A 20,001-nucleotide genomic window follows, 5' to 3' on the forward strand; every position below is an offset into this window, starting at 1 on the left:
GGAAATACTAAAAATGGCGGGGTCACTCGTGCTAGCAAAGCACGCAGCAGGGCCAGGATTCATTGAAAACACGTTCAAGCAGACCAACTCTGTTCCTAGGGGACCAGGCGGCAGTAGCTTGAAAGAGGAAACTAGAGCTGCCAGGCCTTTTGCATTAAGCAGCACAATTGCTAGATTTTCCCCTCTTCTAAGAAATGAGGCCCACTCACAGTCTTCTCAGAGAGAATTCTGCACTTTGCAGTAACCCTTTGGCGACCAGGTCGCTGCGTTCACAAGGCTTTGACCAGAACATTGTGTTAGATAGTGGACCTGTTGGTGTTTATTGAATAGTGCAACCTTTTGATTAACATTTCATTCCGTTAGTGTTGAATTTCTTATGATTGTCCTTGAAGGGTTAGTCCATGAATGATGAAATGCTGAGCCTGTGGTCTCTTTTCCTCCTCAGTTCCAGTTGCTGATTGAAGTGGCCTGGCCTCTCTTCATCTTCTTCATTTTGATCTCCGTACGACTTTCGTATCCACCCTACGAGCAGCATGAATGTAAGTCTCTGGACTGAGGCCACTTGGGCGGTTGGTGAGGGGCTGTTTTCTTCACTTTTAGGGTTGTTGTTGGAACTCGCAGGGATTATGGAGCTTTACTTCCTGCCACTGACAGTGCTCATGGGCAGGGTTCCATCCCTCCATGTTCAACTTGACTAAAGTTGCCCAACCTCACTTGCACCATATACCCTAGAAATAGTGGGATGTACTTCTGAGAAAATGTTCAAAGCAGATCATATCGATAAAGACATCCATCATGATTTGCTTGGCTTGTAGCATGTCTGTCAACTTTCTCTGTATGGGTGGATGCTCAAACATGGTGTTTGTGTCACGGTGTCTGTTCAGTAACATGTGAAATGTTTCTTGGGCTCTTCAGGCCGTGTCATATATTGCTCATATAGACTGGGAATGAACTGTCCATAGTTGTGAAATTGCTCTTCAAACTTACAGCCTGAGATCAGTGCAGTCTGGACAGAAAATCGTCCCTCCACAGAAATGTAAAGCTAACCATCAAACTACTGTTTTTCACAGAAATAAAGAGGAAAATGGTCTATAAGAAGCAGCAACCACACTTACACTATCCACAGACCGTGGGCACTATCCACTCACATTCCTTGTGAAAGTAGCAGTCAAGGGACAAAATATGGCACAGCATCCAGTGGTGGTTGCATTACTGGGTTCCTGTGGTGCTGTTGTGACTTCAGATCTGAGAACCAGTGTGTGTTATCCTTTCCTGCGTGTTTAGGATCTTACACTGCTGCTTTTCTCTCCTATTACCCTTTCTGGACTCTTGTGAGATATCCATGCCCTTGGTTACCCTATAAGAAAGGTTGAGAGCTGTCTCTCAACTTGATGCAGATCCACTTAAGGAACAGGCTCTCACATTGCACGGGATTATGCACTCATTTTGCACATGGACAAGTGCAGCCAGTTGTGGCAGTGCTCACGGTCATCAAATCAAACCCTGATAACCGGGCTATTGCATCATGAAAAAAGCAAAGCAAAAATGACAATGAGTTTATAATTCGGCGATAGCTCAATATTATAAAATGTGGTAATAAAATATTACCTAATGTGGAGCGCAGCAGTGAGATCTGAGCTCAGCACAGGATGTTCTGTAAATGTTTCTTTACAACTACAGCCACTGGATCTAAAAGTCATTTTGCCGGCACTAGGCTCACTATTTGAATTGCAACACAAAGTGATGCTGGAATTGGATACGCTCCACTCTTGCAAGCCAGCGCCAGACATTTTATAATTCCAACATTCAGGACCGGGATGCAATATCTAGTATCGGAAATGGCTTTTTTGCTATGCAGCTTATATTTTCCTTGGTTAGTCCTTTAGTAGGGTTTTTAGTTTCTGATTAGCAATTTTTATGTTAGAAAAATCGCGTTCAACGTAACTTGGCCTGGATTTGTGAGTAATGCACCTGTCTATCAAGCAGAATTTATCAGTATTCATCAAAAAGTGATCACTTATTTCCGACTGCTTCTGTTGTACCTAACAGAAGGATGCAACTTCTGCCCTCAATTAAAATATTAGTGAAGACCAGCCTCTTCTTGACAAAGGCAAGCTCTATTTTTTTAATCTCTGAAGGATAAATGGGCGTGGTCAGAACTTAGCTTTATGACGTAGCACACTATAACGTAGCACAAATTTCAGCAGTAACGTCTTAAATTATCCAACTATATTGCTTATGCAAGTACTGCTGAGCAAACAGAAGCTATATAGAGAAAGATCGTGTCATTAGTTCTACGCACATGTGGCCGTTTGCCCCATGCAGATAGATCCAGCTGTCCAAAACACTCTTATCTGGACATCCACTCAGACATGTGGTGTGCAGTATCGGAAAACAAGCTAGTGCCGCCAGTTGTGCCAGGGATCACGGAAGACAAGCCCCATCCCCTGCTTTATTGGTGGTGTCAACTGTAACAGCAATCGGTGTCAAGCTCAACCAACTAAACAACACAGTTGGTGATTAGGTGAGTAATCCAGGACGAAAACCTGTCTTTCCACATTGTCTGCCCCATAATTGGCACGTGATTCATTCAGTTCAGCTCTCATGGCCAGGTGGAAGTGTTGCGCAATAGTGCCCGTTGCACTGTGTCAGCAGCTGTTCGGGGAACTGGCTGGCCCTCTGGCAGATGTCAGCAGTCTGACACACCTGTCCTTGGAGGGGAGCCCGCGTGCGATACCAGCCGCATCTTTTATTGTTGGGTGGATGTTTACAGACCAGAAGAGTTGACAAATCAGGGACGGGGGCTGTGGCAGTTGTCACTCTGGTACTCAGGTTATTTGTGTTCCTCTTTTGGAGGATAATTCAACATTAGAAAAATAACTTAATAGCAGAGAAAAAAAAACTGTTGCAATTGGGTGGAATTTGGTAAGAAACTAACAGGCCAGGAGCCACATACTGTGTTTTGTTAGATAAAGATAAATAGTTAAAAACATTGAGGTGTTGCTGCATTGCTCATCAGCTGCTACAAAGATGGACCTGAGGTGGTGGTTGAAGTAGCTAGATGCATTGTGATGCTGTGCTGCTACAACTTCCATGTACCGCAGGAAACTGTAGTAATGCTGCCTCTGGTGGAGGTGATGAAGCAAAGAAAAGGTGTTTAATCTTTCTCCTACTCAGTGTTTTAATCTTCAGCATGCACGAGCTACTAAAATGGCGTTTTTAACAAGTTAGTGACTCACACATTGATTTGCTTCAGGCCGGGTGTATACTGCCCCTCCTTGAGCAAGGATCCATGGTTGGAAATTTGCCACTACAGATATGGTGGGTGATGTAATACCACATGGCTCAATTACTGATGATTAGGTGGGAAAGTGCCACATTACTTTAAATGCAGTATGAAGACTGTCTTCCTTGCAAGACATTGTGCACATTTTTTCCAAATAACTTGTGGTTGGATCGCCAGATTTATGTGTCTCAGTGCTGAAACAAAGGACTAATATCTACTGACTTGACTGTACTACTAAATATCAACTCCCAGAATATTGGCATATAAAAATATCAAGGACAGAATATCAAGGGACAAAATATCGAATGATAAGTGCATGTAGAGCAGTATAGATTTACTATTACTGACTCCACATCTACATTCTTTCAAGATATATGTACAGCATACGTACATATATGTGGAGTTAGGTATAGAAAATCTAGACTTACTTACCAGTCGATATTTTATTTTCAATACTATGTCCCCTCAATATTCAGGGGTCAACAATCCGGTTGCCCACCTACTGAGTTGCCTGAGTGCACACCCTTCTAGGCCTCGTTGCCAATTGCGAAGTGAACTGTTCCCTAGAGTTAGGCTGGGGTTTTTCAAGGTACACAAAGATGGAGTCGGAGAAACAGCAAATGGAGCCAACCAGAAAATGGATAGCTGGCATTTAGAAATGTCAGAGGGTGGGAGTAGTAAGAGAGACATCTAAGGCAGTTGGAATCATGCAGTGGGAACTATGGAGAAAGTGTAGGTGGAGAAAGTTGTAAACGCAAGGAGCTCAGGGGCCAGAAGCAGGTATCTGTGAGCTGAGGATTGTTCCTTGTGCAGCAGAACTGAAGTTTGAGTTCTGTGGACGCGGTGTCCAACTAAGTCCTATCTGGCAAATTTAGGCAGATTTTTAGAGGTGCAGTTCTTTCTGAAGCACTGATGTTTAATTTTATTGGACATGTCCAGGAATGTACATTTACCAAACGAACCAAGCACCAGGAACCCAGTAATGCTGTAGACCAGCACCATATTTTGCAAAACTCGCCCTGTAAGTGTCACTTATAAGGGTGGTAGGTGTTAAGACGTGAAACGTGGCTTCACCATCTCCTCCCTTGCATCTAATGCTTGCTTCTCTTTATACTAGGGTTCTCTCAAGATAGCTGGTTTTGAGAAAGAGATAGTTCAAAAACAGGCATTTTAGAATACATCTGACCATGTGGGCAAGGGGCCGGGTAGAAGGGGATGGTCACAAATTGTTTCATCGAGTCCATAAAGCTGTTGCCAAAAACAATGCATGGTTCTATGGATCACTCCTTTAAAACAACGTCTTGGCATGTGCTAAACTGAAATCACAAATTGCCCGCAACCTGAATACACATAAAATAAATACTTAAATAACAACTGAAAAGAGAACATTTGAATCTGTTCTCACAAAACAGCCTGCTCATCTAAAAATGCAGTAGGTTGATTTCCTTACACTCCAAACTCTGTACGAAAGATCCTTTGAGGCAAGGAAGCTCGATTCTTATATTTTTTAGGGTATATGAAATAACTTCCTTCCTGGAAGAACATCTTACAGCTCAAAACTCTGCATTGCAGCTTCTCCAGGCCACTGCCAAGAGCCCAAGCACTATATAAGCCTTGAAACTAATAAACACCTGCGTGGAAACACCACATAAAGGTGCTAATAATCATTGTTTTCTTTCTCCCCCCTCTCCCAGGTCATTTCCCAAACAAGGCCATGCCATCTGCTGGTACCCTGCCCTGGATACAAGGGATCATCTGCAATGCCAACAACCCTTGTTTTCGCTACCCGACTCCAGGGGAGTCACCAGGAGTCGTTGGAAACTTTAATAAATCCATGTGAGTAGAAGAGGGTCTTGAACCATCTTTTGTTTCTGTCATTGGTATATTTGTGTATATATATATATATATATATATTTATATATATATATATATATTTAACATAAGCAGTTTAGCTGGCGACTGCATGGTTTCCCAGGAGGAATGAAAAACTGATGAAAGTGGGATGGTTGCATAATTTAATATTATTACGCACTTGTATACTTGTACTTTACTTCCCTTGCTGTGTAGTGATAGGTCGATGTAGGGGATACAATATTGTTGTTGTGATATAACATGTGATATAGTATGGTAACACCCGTGAGTGAATGCTAAAAAGTCTAAGGTGGGCTGTAAATTTACCTCAGGTACTATCTCACAAAGATATTCCAAATCCTTTATAAACATGAAACTGAAACAAAAAGTGGACACACCTAATTCTAAGTTATTGACACATAAATCAGACCGAGACGAGTATCAAGCTCCATTTTTGTGTTTGAAACTGAAACAGTGACTAAATAGAAAATGACATTCAATGAGAGCCCCTACTTGTGTAGTATTGTTTTGCATCCACTAATACACGAGCCTCACCTCAGATGATTCGTGTGGAGAAATCAGAAATGGTCCCACCTCATCGAGTGCCAGTGCTCAGCTATAGCACATGGCAGCGGTTTGCTCAACAGAACTTTGTCACACTTCCACGCCACACTCACAGAATCCCCAGGTCAGAGCATGTCAAAGCAAACGGTTTAAGGGAGAGTTGCAAATACAATATAAAACTTTCTTCCTCTGCATTGATAGAGCTCAGCATTAAAAAAACGTAGATATAGTTCTGACACCTTCTGACCTTGTTCGTTCACCCCGCCTTCTATATAATGCGGGATGCAATATACCTAGTATGTTGTTGGATGTTCTACACCTTTGTCAATTTCCCCATTGATGTCCATCCAGGGTAAGGACCAATATTTAAAATGCCAAAGGCAAGTAATTCAATTGTATTTCATTGCACAAATTGACCGTTTAATCTCAGGGTTGCTACTATAGGGCCAAGAAGCAGCACAATATATGGCTTCAATTGGTAATGAGAAATGTTCCTTAAATGATGATGTTTTTTCTTCCAAGGGAGTGTAGATTGTATGATAATTCATTCCAAAAGTAGGACCACTTAAAAAGCCATTCAAAGTTTTACAGATCTCACCATTGTTTCCCTCTTTTCAGTGTCTCTCGCATGTTCTCGGATACACAGAGGCTTATGCTCTACAGCCAGAAGGACTCCAGCGTAAATGATGTCCACAAGCTATTGAGAACGCTGCGAAAGTTCAGGGATGCTCATACCGGTATGTTAAGTGTGAAAGAGGCCGTGCCCCATGCTAGGCCTGCTGGGTGCTTTCGCTAATAGTGTTGCCACAGCCAAACTGCAGAAATGTATTCATTTGCTTCAGCCATGTAATGGCAAGAGGGGTGTTCATTATCTCCGTATAGTTTCATCGGTTTTCAGTACCCTGTGATGTGTTTCTTGATGACCATAGAGACTGTCGTTGTGCGATTCTTAATCCCTGGAAAGTTTAGTTTCTCTAAGTGCGCATTATGTCAGTGTTGATTTATTTATTTGTTAGCAACCTTTCTGACAGACAGTGATTTCTCTATATAATAAAAAAGATCGCTTCTGTGCTATGTGTGCTTGAAATTGTGCCAACAGGCAAAGCAATGTGAAGTTTACAAACTTTGCCACTTCACAAAGTTTGCTAGACTTTCTTGAGTTTGGGACACCCCAAAACTCTCGGCATCAAGTGCTTTTATTGATGTGTAGTTTTAAAGACATTCGACCTTTTTTAAAAAGATAGGGGTTATTTGGAGGACTATTCAGGTAGTTGAAGATGTTCCATCATTGGAACTGAGGGACTACACATGTGACTGTGTGAGAATAATTTTGAACTGGGCCTAGAAGAATACTTTTCACGTGAAGTTATCAGAGATCGAAGACCTTCATCCAACTGCTTGGAATAAAAGATGCAGTGTGATGCTATGGTTAATTTATAGAATGCTAACGTTATATCAGTAAATGTAATCATTGCTGACATTCCTTAACATACTTAAGGCACTGCAGTCTATTTTCTGTTTTTTTATGGGCTGAATTGACCATGGTTAAAGGCTGATGTGGTCTATGCTCAACTGGTATGGTGTGTATGTAATCTTCCAGAACGTAGGGAGATTAGGCACCTGCCTATATGCAATAGGGACTATACTGTCTAGAAGATTTTTTTTCCCGCTATGGTTGGACAACCGGTTATGTACAAAATAAACCCAGGCGGATCTCTCCCCCTGCTAGAATGGTAAATTCGCTCAGTCTTTCACTATATCCAACTTCCTTTGTCTTCCAGCACACACATAAAGTGTTAGGTGTCTTACTGTGGCTTGGCAGCAGGTGACACGCTGTTGCAATATTTTAAGAATGGTCCCTGCTGACAAGCTACTACAGAAAAGAAAAAAATAATTCGTAGACTGGGAAGTTACTTTGCCATTCTAAATGTAAGAAAGGTGAAATGCATTCTGGAGGTGCAGTTTCTCTGCAGAAGCTCTATTCTTGCGGATCATTTCATCGAAATGGCCAAACTTAAAGAATTTTACAACATTCACACTCATGTCTCATTTCTTTCTGTCCGAAGAAAGATTCAAAACTCAACAATCTTCCAAGAACTTCTGAAGACCCTGCTCATTAGAGGCAGTCTCATTAGGTAGGCGGCCTGGTTACTTGTCCTCTCCTTTAGAGCTTGACTACACCAGGTTCTGTGGTTTAAATATGGAGGAAGCCATTAGCCTATGGCTGCAGGTACTGAATGGCAAAGGCCACAGACCATAACAAATAGTTTTTTCACCAAAGTCATCCATGCACCTTTTTCAGAAGGCAGTCTGTGCCTGCTTCTTATGCAGCCACTTGTGAAGCTGTCTCATTGCAGAAAAAGCTCCTTCTCAACAACTCCAGCATTGGTTTCATAAAAAAATATATGTTTTTGTAGATTAAGCAGTTAAACACATACAATACTCATCGCATGTCTCTGAAATCCTAAAGCTGTCTACCAACATTAGAGGGAAGAGCAAAGATTAGCATGCATTGAAAATTAGGAAATCTCCTTTGGTAAATGTATTTGGGAGCTTTAGATAAATGGGACTTTTTAAAGATAGAGAGGATGAGCTTCCATAGGTGTAGGATCAAGGCAGGTGAAGGTATTTGTATTTCTTTTGGTATTTGAGAGATCTCCATAAAAAAAAAAAATGATCGGCCTTTGACCGGTGAGCTCAGGCTGGTCCTGCTGAGTCAGGTTTTTGTTTCCATGTTTTTAGCGTTGAAGGGAGCTGGGGTTAGGCTTGGGTCACCTGCTACATGTTTATCAGGAGCTGATAAAGGTTTTACTGACTAGTGTCCATTTGTGTGCCACCTGTCGGGTGCAAAGAGCTTTCTGCTGATAGTGGATGCCTCACTGGCATATGCTGCAGATGGCCTTAGGGAAGGAAGAGTGTTTGGAGCTAGCTTGGGAGCCAGGAGCATCGTCGTTGTTTGTTTTTCATACTTTTTGACACTTTGGGTCACTGCTTATGTGGCAGAGTCTATAAACTAGATATGGATGGTGAATAACGGAGTAACTGTTGAAAGGCTGCCTGGCAGGTTATCAATAAATATATTTTTTTGTTTTTGATTTTATGAATTGAGGTACAAGGGGGTTGGGTGGTTGGATAGAGACAAAATGTTCAAATTAACCATTTTCAGGTTTACAAAGAGTTGTAGAATGATCCCAGTGGTGATGGCCATTGTGCGTGTCTCCTCTCGAGCTCTGCATAAGTGCAGAATCAGTCCTGTAATCAGATGGGACAAAGATGGTGGGAAGAGGTCAGTTGTCGCACTTCTGAAAAATGGCTACTTCCACTTATTATTATGGCTTATTCCGTTCCTTGCTTTCCTAACTATTCAAATAAGCTTTTTTCAGTGTGTCTAAAAAGTGATATTGATTGTAACACAGCTGGGAGATCGTGTCTGAGTGAGTGAATTGATAGGATGTGCATATACATTGGTATCGCAGCATTTGCAAATTCAAGGGCAAGAGCCACCTAATTTCCTTGAGCTGCCTACCCACTTGGAAAGTGATGCATAGGGCCCTCAGCGCCGCACTGGGTGAGGTGAACTGTTAATACACTGGGCAAACGGACAATTCCTACAAGTCTATGATTGAACAATATTAAGCAAATAGAAAATAGATCATTGCACATAGGTCTTTCTTCAAATCCGTCAACTGAGGCAAGGGAAATTAGTGTACATATCCCAGTAAGAGAGACGGAAAGGAAATTAAATTGATAGCATTTTGAAGTGTGTTCTAGGATTGGAATCTTAGAGTGTTTTGTATATTGTAATATACTCTTTCCTTAGCTTTCCTGGTGTTTAGACAAAATATCAGGAAAAATATATAACGTGGACAAAATATTGTGTCAAGAGTATTGAGGACAAACATTTTGTGACGGCAAGTTTCTAAGGGCAAAGAAAGATATTCTAGATATAATTCCACATATATGTGTCTTGCTGATATATATACAAGGTACATCGATGTGGAGTTAAGAACAGTAAATCTATACTTAACTATTTGCACTTACCTCCTCAATATTTTAGTCTGTGATGTTTTTGACACAAATTTCTGTCACACAATATTTTTGTTAGGGATATTCTGTCAGTGATCTGCCTTCCTGACACTGTATGGCACAGTGCCATATGAACCTCTTGATGTGTGGCTCTACCATAACATTCTTGAAGAAGATCCATTCACTGCTTCTTGACTTGAACTTATTGTAGTGTCGTAATAATCATCTGCATGCCTAGAGAATTCCCCATAACTATCATAGTGTGCAAAATTAATGAATCAGTTTGCTACGCCTTCTAACGTCGAATGTTTCCTAGTTTCATGTCCTTGAATTATTCCCTTTGGTCAGCCTGGAAATCCTAAATGACAAAATGATGATGCTGAGAAGGAATGTTCTAAAATCAGTAATGTACATCCCATTTACCTCGATGTATAACTTTGCAGAGATGTAATGGGGTGAGAAGAACCTAAATTCACTCCCCTCATAAACTTACATAGGCCATGTTTTAAAGTACATTCTGAATCAAATATAACAAGTCCCTTTATTTATGTTGCCAAGATGTGTTTCTCCAAAAGGCTGTTTCGTCTTAATAGATCTCACTGTTGACACACACAGAACCTGCGGTTGTTTTCTTGATGAAAGTAAGGTTGCACTAAAACAAAAGTGCACTCGCGGTGGTGTGCTATCTGAAAGCTGCTCCTAGAAAGAGTGCTGCCTCACTGTGCTTCTATCTGGCTGATCAGATTGGATGCTGCTCTATGTACCAGTTCAGTGTTTGGCTCAGAGCCTATCAAAGCTGATACATGTTTTAATGGCCGCATCGGTGGAGGTGTTGGATCCCAGTAACAGGTGAATGGCGGTACTCTAGCCATGTAGCATGGCCTTATTAGGGTACTTCCGGCTCATTATATTACATTCCAGTGATCAACACCTTGCCTTAGCTGACAAAGTCTGATCTGTGCTCAGTTGACCACTTTGAACAACAATTTTTGGCACAGATATGCGGGGCCACAGGAATTATTGATTCTGTGGCTGCTGCATTTTCTGCATAATTATGATTTCGCCCATTCACACATACATTTACTGCATAATTTGTAGATTTATTGTAAAAAAAAATGTTTCTACCTCAAATGGTTCGAAAGTTATTAAAAAGTGTCAAAACATGGCATCACAGAGTGACATTGCTCAGTCAGAATTAGTAAGCGTTGAAGTGACTAAATATCGAATTAATACTGTCATGGATTACGCCACATAATTTGCCATTTCTGGCTGCATAATTTTGTCAATGCTGCCAGATAAACTGGGCCCATCTGCTGTATCCACTGACCTTGATTATACTGTACTTAGTTTCAGATAGCTAAGGTACGTAGGTACATAAGTATTATGTGGTGTGAGACTGGATATGCCCAGTCACTGTTACACAAAAGTTGTAACATCAAGATATTACATATAATTTAAGGGGAAACTCAAGAACACATTCCATAAGCGGGCTCCAACTGTATCATAAAACTCAAACTAATAATGATGGCTTCGAAGAAAAAAATAAAATGTTTTTACATTGAAAATTGGCCTACATTAATTACAAAGTGGCTTATTTTATTTCTTCCAGTGAGCACAGCACTAAAATTGAACCGAGTACAATATCTTTTGGCAATAAGGACACAGCGCACGTGAGGATTTTTATTGGAATGACCTGAACTTGTATGCATATCCCAGATCCCATCTTTGCCCCTTGTGATATTCCGTCAGTAGGTTCCCATTGCTGACAGGGTGTATGGATGATCCAGGCTCAAAAGGTGCCCTGAGGTTGTGACAAGCTTGACAGTTATTCACAGGAATTTTGCAAACACCTTCTGTTACATATCTGCTTATTATAAGTGTGTTTTCGTCATGTTGTGTTACGTTTTAGTTCTATATGTATTTCATATGTCATTATTTTTGATCGAACCAGTGAATGTCATTGTGCAGAGAGAAATTGGCAGTCGTCTTTTCGAAAATCTTAAGTCCCACCAAGACCATGCCTGCTTGTGTCTAACCACATTGGTACTTTGTATGCAGGGCAAGGGCCCGAGGCTGGCCCTAGTGGTTGCCTGGTTAGTCCCTGGTCTTTGGTCTGCGTTTCTCCAGGTGCCGGACATGATTTCTGGCCAAGTTTAAGGCCTAGCGGTTTGCTGCTACAGGTGGGCTCAGCTCTTTTTATTTTCCTCTTAATGAATCTTACTTTACTCCAGGACACTTCTATTTTCCTGGAACATCAGCCTACTGACCCTTGCTGCTTCAAATATATTAGAGGAGAACATCCCTCTGTATAGACGGGTCTCCAGCCAGAGGCCTGTCAGTACATAACCATTTTTCCACCCCCTTCGACCACTTCGACTGCGGGGGTGTTCGTACCTTCCCGTGGTGTAGTTTTGTAACACCTCTTACAGGTGGCTTGTGGCCATAGTGCAACACTGACGTTTCCCATCTCTACATCCGGCCTTTTTCCTGCATCTGTAGCTGAGCTCCGCCGCCTCATTTGCGTGCCTCGTGTTCCCAGTGGCGTACCGCAAAATGAAGGGGCCCTCCTGCAGGATGTGAAAAGGGGGGCCGAGTCCTAGGATGATACGTATCCATTGCATTGGCCTTGGATGGCATAGGGCCCTTCTTGAAGGTTCGGGGGCCTGAATGCCCTCGAAGGGTTGAGTGGGGGGATACACGTCGGAGTGGATCCTGGGCCCGGCCAGTCTGCTCGAGGGCGGGAAGCGCCCTGGTGATGCACGCTGTTGCATAAGGAACAGATTATTGTACTTGAGACTGGTGACGGCCCGCTTCCGCGCGCGGACGCTTTGGCCGCGCTCCTGCTGCAGATGGGAATTCTCCCGCTCTCGCGCTTGGCGAAAACCCTGGGAATGTTGAAACGTCCAGAGTGGGCGTCTGCTGAGGTTGCGCTGCCCTCGGTCCAGACATGTTCTGAAGCGAGCAGCTGCCCGGAATCCTCCAAAAAGAACAGGCCGTTTGTGCCTGTGCTCTTCGTCCTCCTCACAGAAATGGTGACGCACTCGGGGGGGATTCGGCGGTATTCCCTCCTGCTGCCCCTGCAGTCAGGCGGAAGTGCGCAGCAGGGGCGGGAGGGTAGAGAGACTCGTCTAAAGGTCAGACAGTAACGGAGTAAAGGTCAGAAGCTCCCGCATCAAGATTAAAGCCTGCGGACTGTTTATTTTACCGCACTGGTTTCACGGTTGATTTCGGTAATGATTACAGGTATTATCAGTAATTTTTCAGGTAGCACTAAAAGTAAGTCATCCCAGAGCGACTCAGTCTCGTGAGCTGTGGTTGCACACATTTTTGAACAGTCGAACCCACCGAGTTGTGTTACAGGTAACGGCTTGCAAGGGAAAACGTTGAACTGTCCCACCTCTGGGAAGTTGTTGTAAGGTACAGTTGCGCCATGCTAGCGTGCACTGTCAATATTGGAAGTGTGTTGTAAAGTTTACACTAGATAAAAGGTGCGTAGCTAAAAAAAAAAACGAAAAAAGTCATATTGATTGTGTGTCGTAAACGGTGGTCTGCAGTGTCTACTCTGATGTGATATGCCTCCTGTCCACTGTTCCTGGGGTGGTGACTTCCTGGAGCTACCTGAACTCAACACAAAACCAAGTATAGCGTTGGTATGCTGTTAACACTCTGCCGGATTGTGTAGCCTCAGACGGAGCATGTATTGACCAGTGTCAAAAACAGGGGTGCAAAGCTCACAAAAGCTTTCCCTGTGTGGAAAGTAACCTTCCAACAGATCACCAATGCCACCTGACCTGAAAGTCTCAGGACCTTAAAAGGCTTAAGTCCTTATATTTTGATGTTTTCCATTCGAAAATATTGGGCTTGACGTCAGAACAGGTATGTTAACTATAGAACAGAGATTTAGTGAACTGGCATACCACATGGCCCACAGATCGGGTAAAACGTTTATCAACGGCATCTTCTATAGTTAGGTGAGCTCCGTATTTTGATTTTGCCCGTACAAGTTTTGGAAAGGTGGAAAACACACGGTTTCGTCAATTTGCAGTTTGTTGCCTTCACAAAACACTTCCTGAGCATAAACGTTCTAGACACAGTTTATGCAGGAGATATTTCCAGGAAAAAAATATTTTACAAAAGAATATTTCCACCAAACAAAATGTATTCCAATTATGGAGGGTGAATAGGACTTGCTAGGATCTTATTTTTCAGGACATGCTACTTTTTAAAATAGTGCCAGTTTTGTGAAGTTGGAGTGCTTTAAAATATATACATGACAGTGGCAAAGGCCAGCTGTGCACGTTTTCCCTGCATGTGATAAACCGTTGACAAAAAATAATTTACTGTATTTAGAACCCATGACATTACGACTTCACAAAATAGTTTTAGTCAGACGAAATGTACAGTTATTTAAGGGACCATTGGTGGTGCATTTTAAGTGTGATACCTTTATTACATTGACATTTTGGTTGTTAGTTTTCATGACAACACAGACGCCTTCTCCACGTCGTTTGAGAGCATCGAAGCCTGACCGGGATACCACCAGCCACCTTCACAGATTCAGCAAATAAAAACACAAACGAGCAGTCACTAAAATGTGCCATAAAAATGTACATTCCCCTGGCAGCTGACACTCAACACAGCACCCGTAAAACTCTTTATGAAGACATTACACCCACAGAACTAGGGCACAAACAGAAGGCAGGAGCAGTTTTAGGCATTGCAAGTCCCTTATTATAAATGCCACAGGGATGGGTGGGCCCATCATCCTCAGAGAACATTACAGCAGATTCTTCCAAATATATTTTCCTTCATTGGTCAAGTGTATACTTCGAGCGTCTGTGGTTTAAAATAAAATCGTCAGCTCTGTGAGCAAAACCACAAGGACCACTTTGGTTACATGTGGGTTATCTTTGCCCTGTCCTTAGTAAATGTGGTTGGTGAGGTGTCAGGGTGAGGTGTCAGGTGGTTAGCGTTAAACGTAAGATGGCAGCTCTTTGAAGACTGGGTGCTCCCTGCTGTGGGAACAACTTGGGGGTAGGTTAACCGCAAACTTTGGCAGGGCACGTTAGCCTTGGGCGAAGTGTATCTTTAAAAAACATGGGCACATTAGTGTTGAACCTCCGCGTGGTGGAAACAGTACCATCCTTACTGCTGTGTCTTTGAAGAGGCTGCTCAGGTGGACCCATGTAATCTCAGTATATTGCCTGGTCAACTTGCAGACTAGAGTCCTCCTCCCAGCATACATGTATTGGGATTCCTGGTGATATCAGGATGACGAAATTCCACTCACCAAAAAATATGGTGCACAGTGGGTGGGGCATGGGCAGGGTAACTGTAATTATGCTGCAAGAGAGGACCAAATTACACGGTATGGTTTACTAATTTATGCAGCAAGAAAATGCAAATTATGTGGCATAACGTGGCCTGTCTGGACAAAGATTTCACCTTAGTTTAACACCCACGTACAGAAATATGCAACTGAAAAGGTGAACAGTCAGCCTTTGCGTAGTGCCTTCCTCTGCACAGAAACAAGTGTCACTGCATTGTTAGTAGCTTTTCATCTGTTTGAGAAAGAACCTTTTATTGTTAAAATAGTCAAATAAGAGGCAAGTGATGGGTTATGTGTGAAATACGGGAAATCAATAATTAAGCGAGACATGCTGTAGCAGCAAAATTGCATAACTCCAGTGGCCCCGAAGAGCATTCCCTTTATAGCCTCGTTGCACTTAGTCTTACCAAAAAGGTACATGTGTGTTGCATTATATTTGCCTCATGGGAAATAAAACTGAAGGTCACATGTCAGTTTTTGGCAATACGCTGCTAGCTCTCCTGCTTTCTAACTGAAAGCTTCAGTTCCTCCAACGCTTTGTCTGTCTGGATGGCTTAGCGCACTGACGCCTGCAGTACAGTCAGTCCCTGGTGAAGGTCGAGGCAGGAACACAAAGCCTGCTGTTTGAACCATATTGAAAGAAGCCTCACCGTGCCTGGAAATGCGTGACAAAATACATGATACAGAACGTTTTGCAGGGGACAGTTAGTTGCAACAATCAAAGTAGTCTTTTGGACCGGATTAGTCGACTTTTGTTATCTATAGTGTTTGGAAGATACAAAATTGCACAAAATGCCAGCTTCTTGTTTAGTCTGGAGGAGTTTAGTGAACACAATGAAGGGGTGACCCCTCTTGACAGTGTAGATCAGGTTCCTTTTGTAATTGCATTGATTTTTTATTGGCATTGAATCTTCAAATAGGTCCACCTTCTTTTGCAGTCAACACTAAGTAGTTGGTTAAGAGGGGTGGCAGTCATAATGAGTGCAGAGAACACACCTATTGGCAATTTGTCTGCCACTGTTCCCTGTTTTTGGGCTGACCCTTCATGCCGACAGACGCCTTATCAAACATACTAACATTCCTAACATAATTACACTTATATACAATGCAGGTAGAATATTGCGGCTTGGGTGGGCTGAATCATGAAGCAAAGTTGACTAATTCACTCGTCAAGAAATGACAAATTGTGTAGCACAATGAAGCAAATTTCGTCTTAATATTATAAAAGTAGCACAATAGTAAAATAATGCTAACACTGCCTGGACAAAGGTGTTAACACAGTTACATCAATAAACAACTAAAATGTGAAACGCCACTGTGCAAAGGCCCTGCCACTGCATAAGGAACGTGCGAGGCAGAGTTTATATACAAGTTTGAGCTATGAACACATTTTTTGTTAACATCTGTTAACAATGCCGAAGATGCTTAGTTATGTGGCAAGTGCTGGAAATCCTTACCTACATGGAAAACGCCACAGCTGCAGAATCGCATAATTCCCAGCCTGTAATAGAAAAACAGCATTTGCACGAGAAATAAAGCTCGCCCTGAGCTTAGAGCCCATTCAAAGGCTGGCCACTGGATATTCAGCCGGGCAGGCTCGTTAACAACCTGTGAGTTCTGTGTTGAGGCCTGCGGCATTCCTGCGCTCAGAGTTGAGGCGGTCCTCATGGAATGGCGGCTGAAGGCTGCAGGGATATTTTCAGTAAGGTACATGCACACAGTCTGCTATCCTATCTCCCATTACCTTTCACAGCAGTTAAAGCTGTCAGCATCTTGCGACTTAATGCCTGTTTGCCTGGTCTTATTTTGGAGGATCCATTTCCTGGCCTTGCCCTGCAGTGACCTTTTCACAGGGTAACCTTGCACGAGAGGAATGTTAAGAGCGCCACAATGCGGGCCCATAGCTAGTGCCAGGGGAGCTGAGTTATCATACAGCAAACAGAAGGTGCACACAAGTAAATAATGCTCATTTTGCATCTTTGAAGAATGCCACTTTGTAGGGTTTCCTTCAAACAAGTCTACAATCCTTGAAATGCACATGTATTCTTAAACCTGTGCCGAACCATAACACTGTTTGCTTTAGGAAATCTAGATGTCGCATTCCACTGTTTGAGGGCAATTGACAAAGCTATTTACTTCATAAACCTGTGTTTACATGTATACATTTCTCCATCCATGCGTGGGAGCCACCCACAAAAGGATACTTGCCGGGCGTACATGGGTTTACTACTATATAATTCACTACACGTGCAGAGACTCTGGCAGCAGTAATCCACATGCAGGAGTAGGGAACGGGATTAACAAAGCACGGACTGTCTTGTTATAGTTTGGGTACGCAAAACTTGTGAATATACGGATATTTGTGTTTGTGGACATTTACATACTCATAGAAAGCCCTTTCCCACCGTTGGTATAGTGGTCGTTTTACTGCAGCAACGTGTAGGAGTAACTCCCCTTTACAGAATCAGATCCCCCACAAACGTGTTGGGTGTTTAGGAAAACTGTTTTCTTGTTGGGGTACTCAAACACAGTTTCCTGAAAAGGTAAAAAACAAAAAAAGGAAAAATATGTATTTCGCGTTGAGCTGCCTTTCAGCAGTACGCGATTGTTCACCGAACATAGGGGACAGGTCTTAAATAGTTCAGATGATATTTGCAGTATCCGTCTGGAGACCAGGCAGGGCTTTCCAACGTACTACTGGGGATGTGTGTGAACTGCAAAAAAAATTAACAGTACGTGCAAGCAAAGGTGTATTTAGTCCCACGCATTTTTTACATTTTTAGGTGAGTTGAGTAGCCAATACATGTCGATAAAATTACAGCGTATTTTTAGATTTGGACCCGGGACACTCAGTTACAGACCACTTGTCACATTGTGCTCCAGATATGAGCTATAGGGCTCCATACCACAATTCTGCTGCTAACTGGTATAAATACTGTATCATCCTGTTACCAGTTTACCGACCCTAGAAAGATGGAAGGCTAGATTGCCCGTACTTGAATTCGGGACTTACAGCACACTAACCATCATTAGCAATCGTCGGGCCCCCTAGGCCATCTTGCCAGCAGGTATTTCAAGGTCTGTTGTCCACAGACTTGAGACAATACGGTAATTTTTCCACGTGCCACACATTTGTGATGAGTGCTGCCTCCGGGAAGGGTCTGCAGCAACGGAAATGGTCCTCTTAGACATCCTGCAGCAACGTACGTTTCTACATGACGCAGAAGGGCCGACAAGACGGTTATTTCTCACTCAAGTCCTCACTACTGAGGCGACGGTGCTAGGCGGCGCACTGAAAAGTGCGCCGATAACCACTGCCTTCTAACCGCTTGAGAAGGGATGCCCTGCGTCGGGAGATGGCGTTCGACCTGTAGTAACCTCCCCCCTCCCGCCGTCGCCCATCTCCCTTCTTAAAACCACCAGTTCTCATGCGAGGGAAGCTGACAAAAACTCGGCAGGAACTTGAAAGTGTTGGTTTGGCTGGGGAGTAGTGACCGAGAGTAACCCCTAGTACCTCTGCTCGGGAGGAGTGCGCCAAGCTGCCGATGCTCCTGCCAGGGGAGGCCGAGCGGTACAAAAGAGGCCCTTGAGAGGAGCAGGTGGGCCCGACTCCGCCACCCCGCGCTCAGCCCCGCGTTGACACACTCTCCTGCCCCTCACTCCGGTGCCGAGCCACGCTTGCCTGTAACCCCAGCTGCCGCCTCTTGGGAGGCAGGAATGCGTCAAAGGCGGGGGGGAGAGGGACCAACCTTTACAGCTTCGGCTCTGTTCACATCCGTCCCTCGGGGATGCACTACTCGAAGAATAAAGTCCTGTGTACAATCTGTCTCCACTTGTCACGGGCTAATTCTTTTCCCCCACCACAAGATAGTGTAAAAGTACATGCGAACATTTACACCTCTGCCTGAACATATTTGACACTTTTTTTTGTTTTTGCAAATCATAAACGCTCCTAGTCAGGGCTTTCTCAGCACCGGCAGTTCTAAAAAACAGATGTCGAGACGGATCCCTATCGCGCTTTCCATTATTGCCTTCACTTTAGGGGTGAAAAAAATGTTAACTCGCCAGCAGTGCCACCCTGCGGTGACTTTCGTGGAACTTCAGAGACTATAATTTTTTCACAGTCTCATCGTTTAAAACAAAATAATCATTTTCAGTAGTTTGTAAAACGGAGCAATTGTTGTGGCTTATTTAACTTATGCACTAACAACCACAGTCCTGGCTTGTTGTGGGTGTAATGCGACTTGTTGTAGTATATATCTGGAAGCAATGCCAGCAAGAAGCATATAAATACCTGTCGGGAGCCATAGTATTCTAAGCACAGATTTTTAGTTTATGTGTTGTTAGGCCACGCCCCCTTGAAACCTCCTCCCCAGTTTTTTCATCCCACTTAAAGCCCTGTTCCTAGTAGTGCACCTGGAAAGGGTAGGATTCCACACATACTAGTATGAATGTTGTGACATTTTTTTGACTCGCCATTTCTCCAGTGTGTACTTGTACGCCTTGTACAAGTACGCACCGTTGAAAGGCAGCCACAGTTGTCTTTTTCTTTCGTTTTTTTCCTTTGAGGTGGAAAGAGACATTGGTTCCTTGTTGAGAAACCATTGTCCCTATTCCCCACCAAGTCTGGGTGTGAAGCCCCCCTTGGAAGGGAATTACTCCATCTTCAAATGGAGGTGGAGTAATTATGGCTGTCTCCAGGGTAGAAGGGGCCAGGCTGGATGTTGTGAATGCCCACAAACTCACAAATTTGCCGGCATTCATAATCCCATTCATAATCCCATTTAATCCCACTACCCACCCCTTGCGTCTAGTTTCTACTGTGCAATTAATTCTGTGCACTTGTAACAGAGAATAACACAGCAGTAAACCTATTTAGAGCTTGCAGGTATTCTTTTATGCATGACTTTTAGTTGTAAATTGAACCATTTCCTGCCTTAAATAT

At 43.1% G+C, this 20,001-nt stretch overlaps 1 protein-coding gene across 2 annotated transcripts in view; it reads left to right on the forward strand.

The window, feature by feature from the left end:
• The window catches only part of ABCA1 (ATP binding cassette subfamily A member 1), a 176,342-nt gene that overhangs the window by 41,123 nt on the left and 115,218 nt on the right, over positions 1-20,001 (forward strand). For both annotated transcript variants that reach the window (XM_069240375.1, XM_069240383.1), the window contains exons 3-5: positions 446-539; positions 4,981-5,122; positions 6,320-6,438. In XM_069240375.1, coding sequence (XP_069096476.1) covers positions 446-539; positions 4,981-5,122; positions 6,320-6,438 — 355 coding nt within the window. The remainder of the gene's footprint in view (positions 1-445; positions 540-4,980; positions 5,123-6,319; positions 6,439-20,001) is intronic.

The sequence above is a fragment of the Pleurodeles waltl genome, chromosome 1_2 (assembly GCF_031143425.1).
Source record: "Pleurodeles waltl isolate 20211129_DDA chromosome 1_2, aPleWal1.hap1.20221129, whole genome shotgun sequence".
NCBI classification, from domain to species: domain Eukaryota; kingdom Metazoa; phylum Chordata; class Amphibia; order Caudata; family Salamandridae; genus Pleurodeles; species Pleurodeles waltl.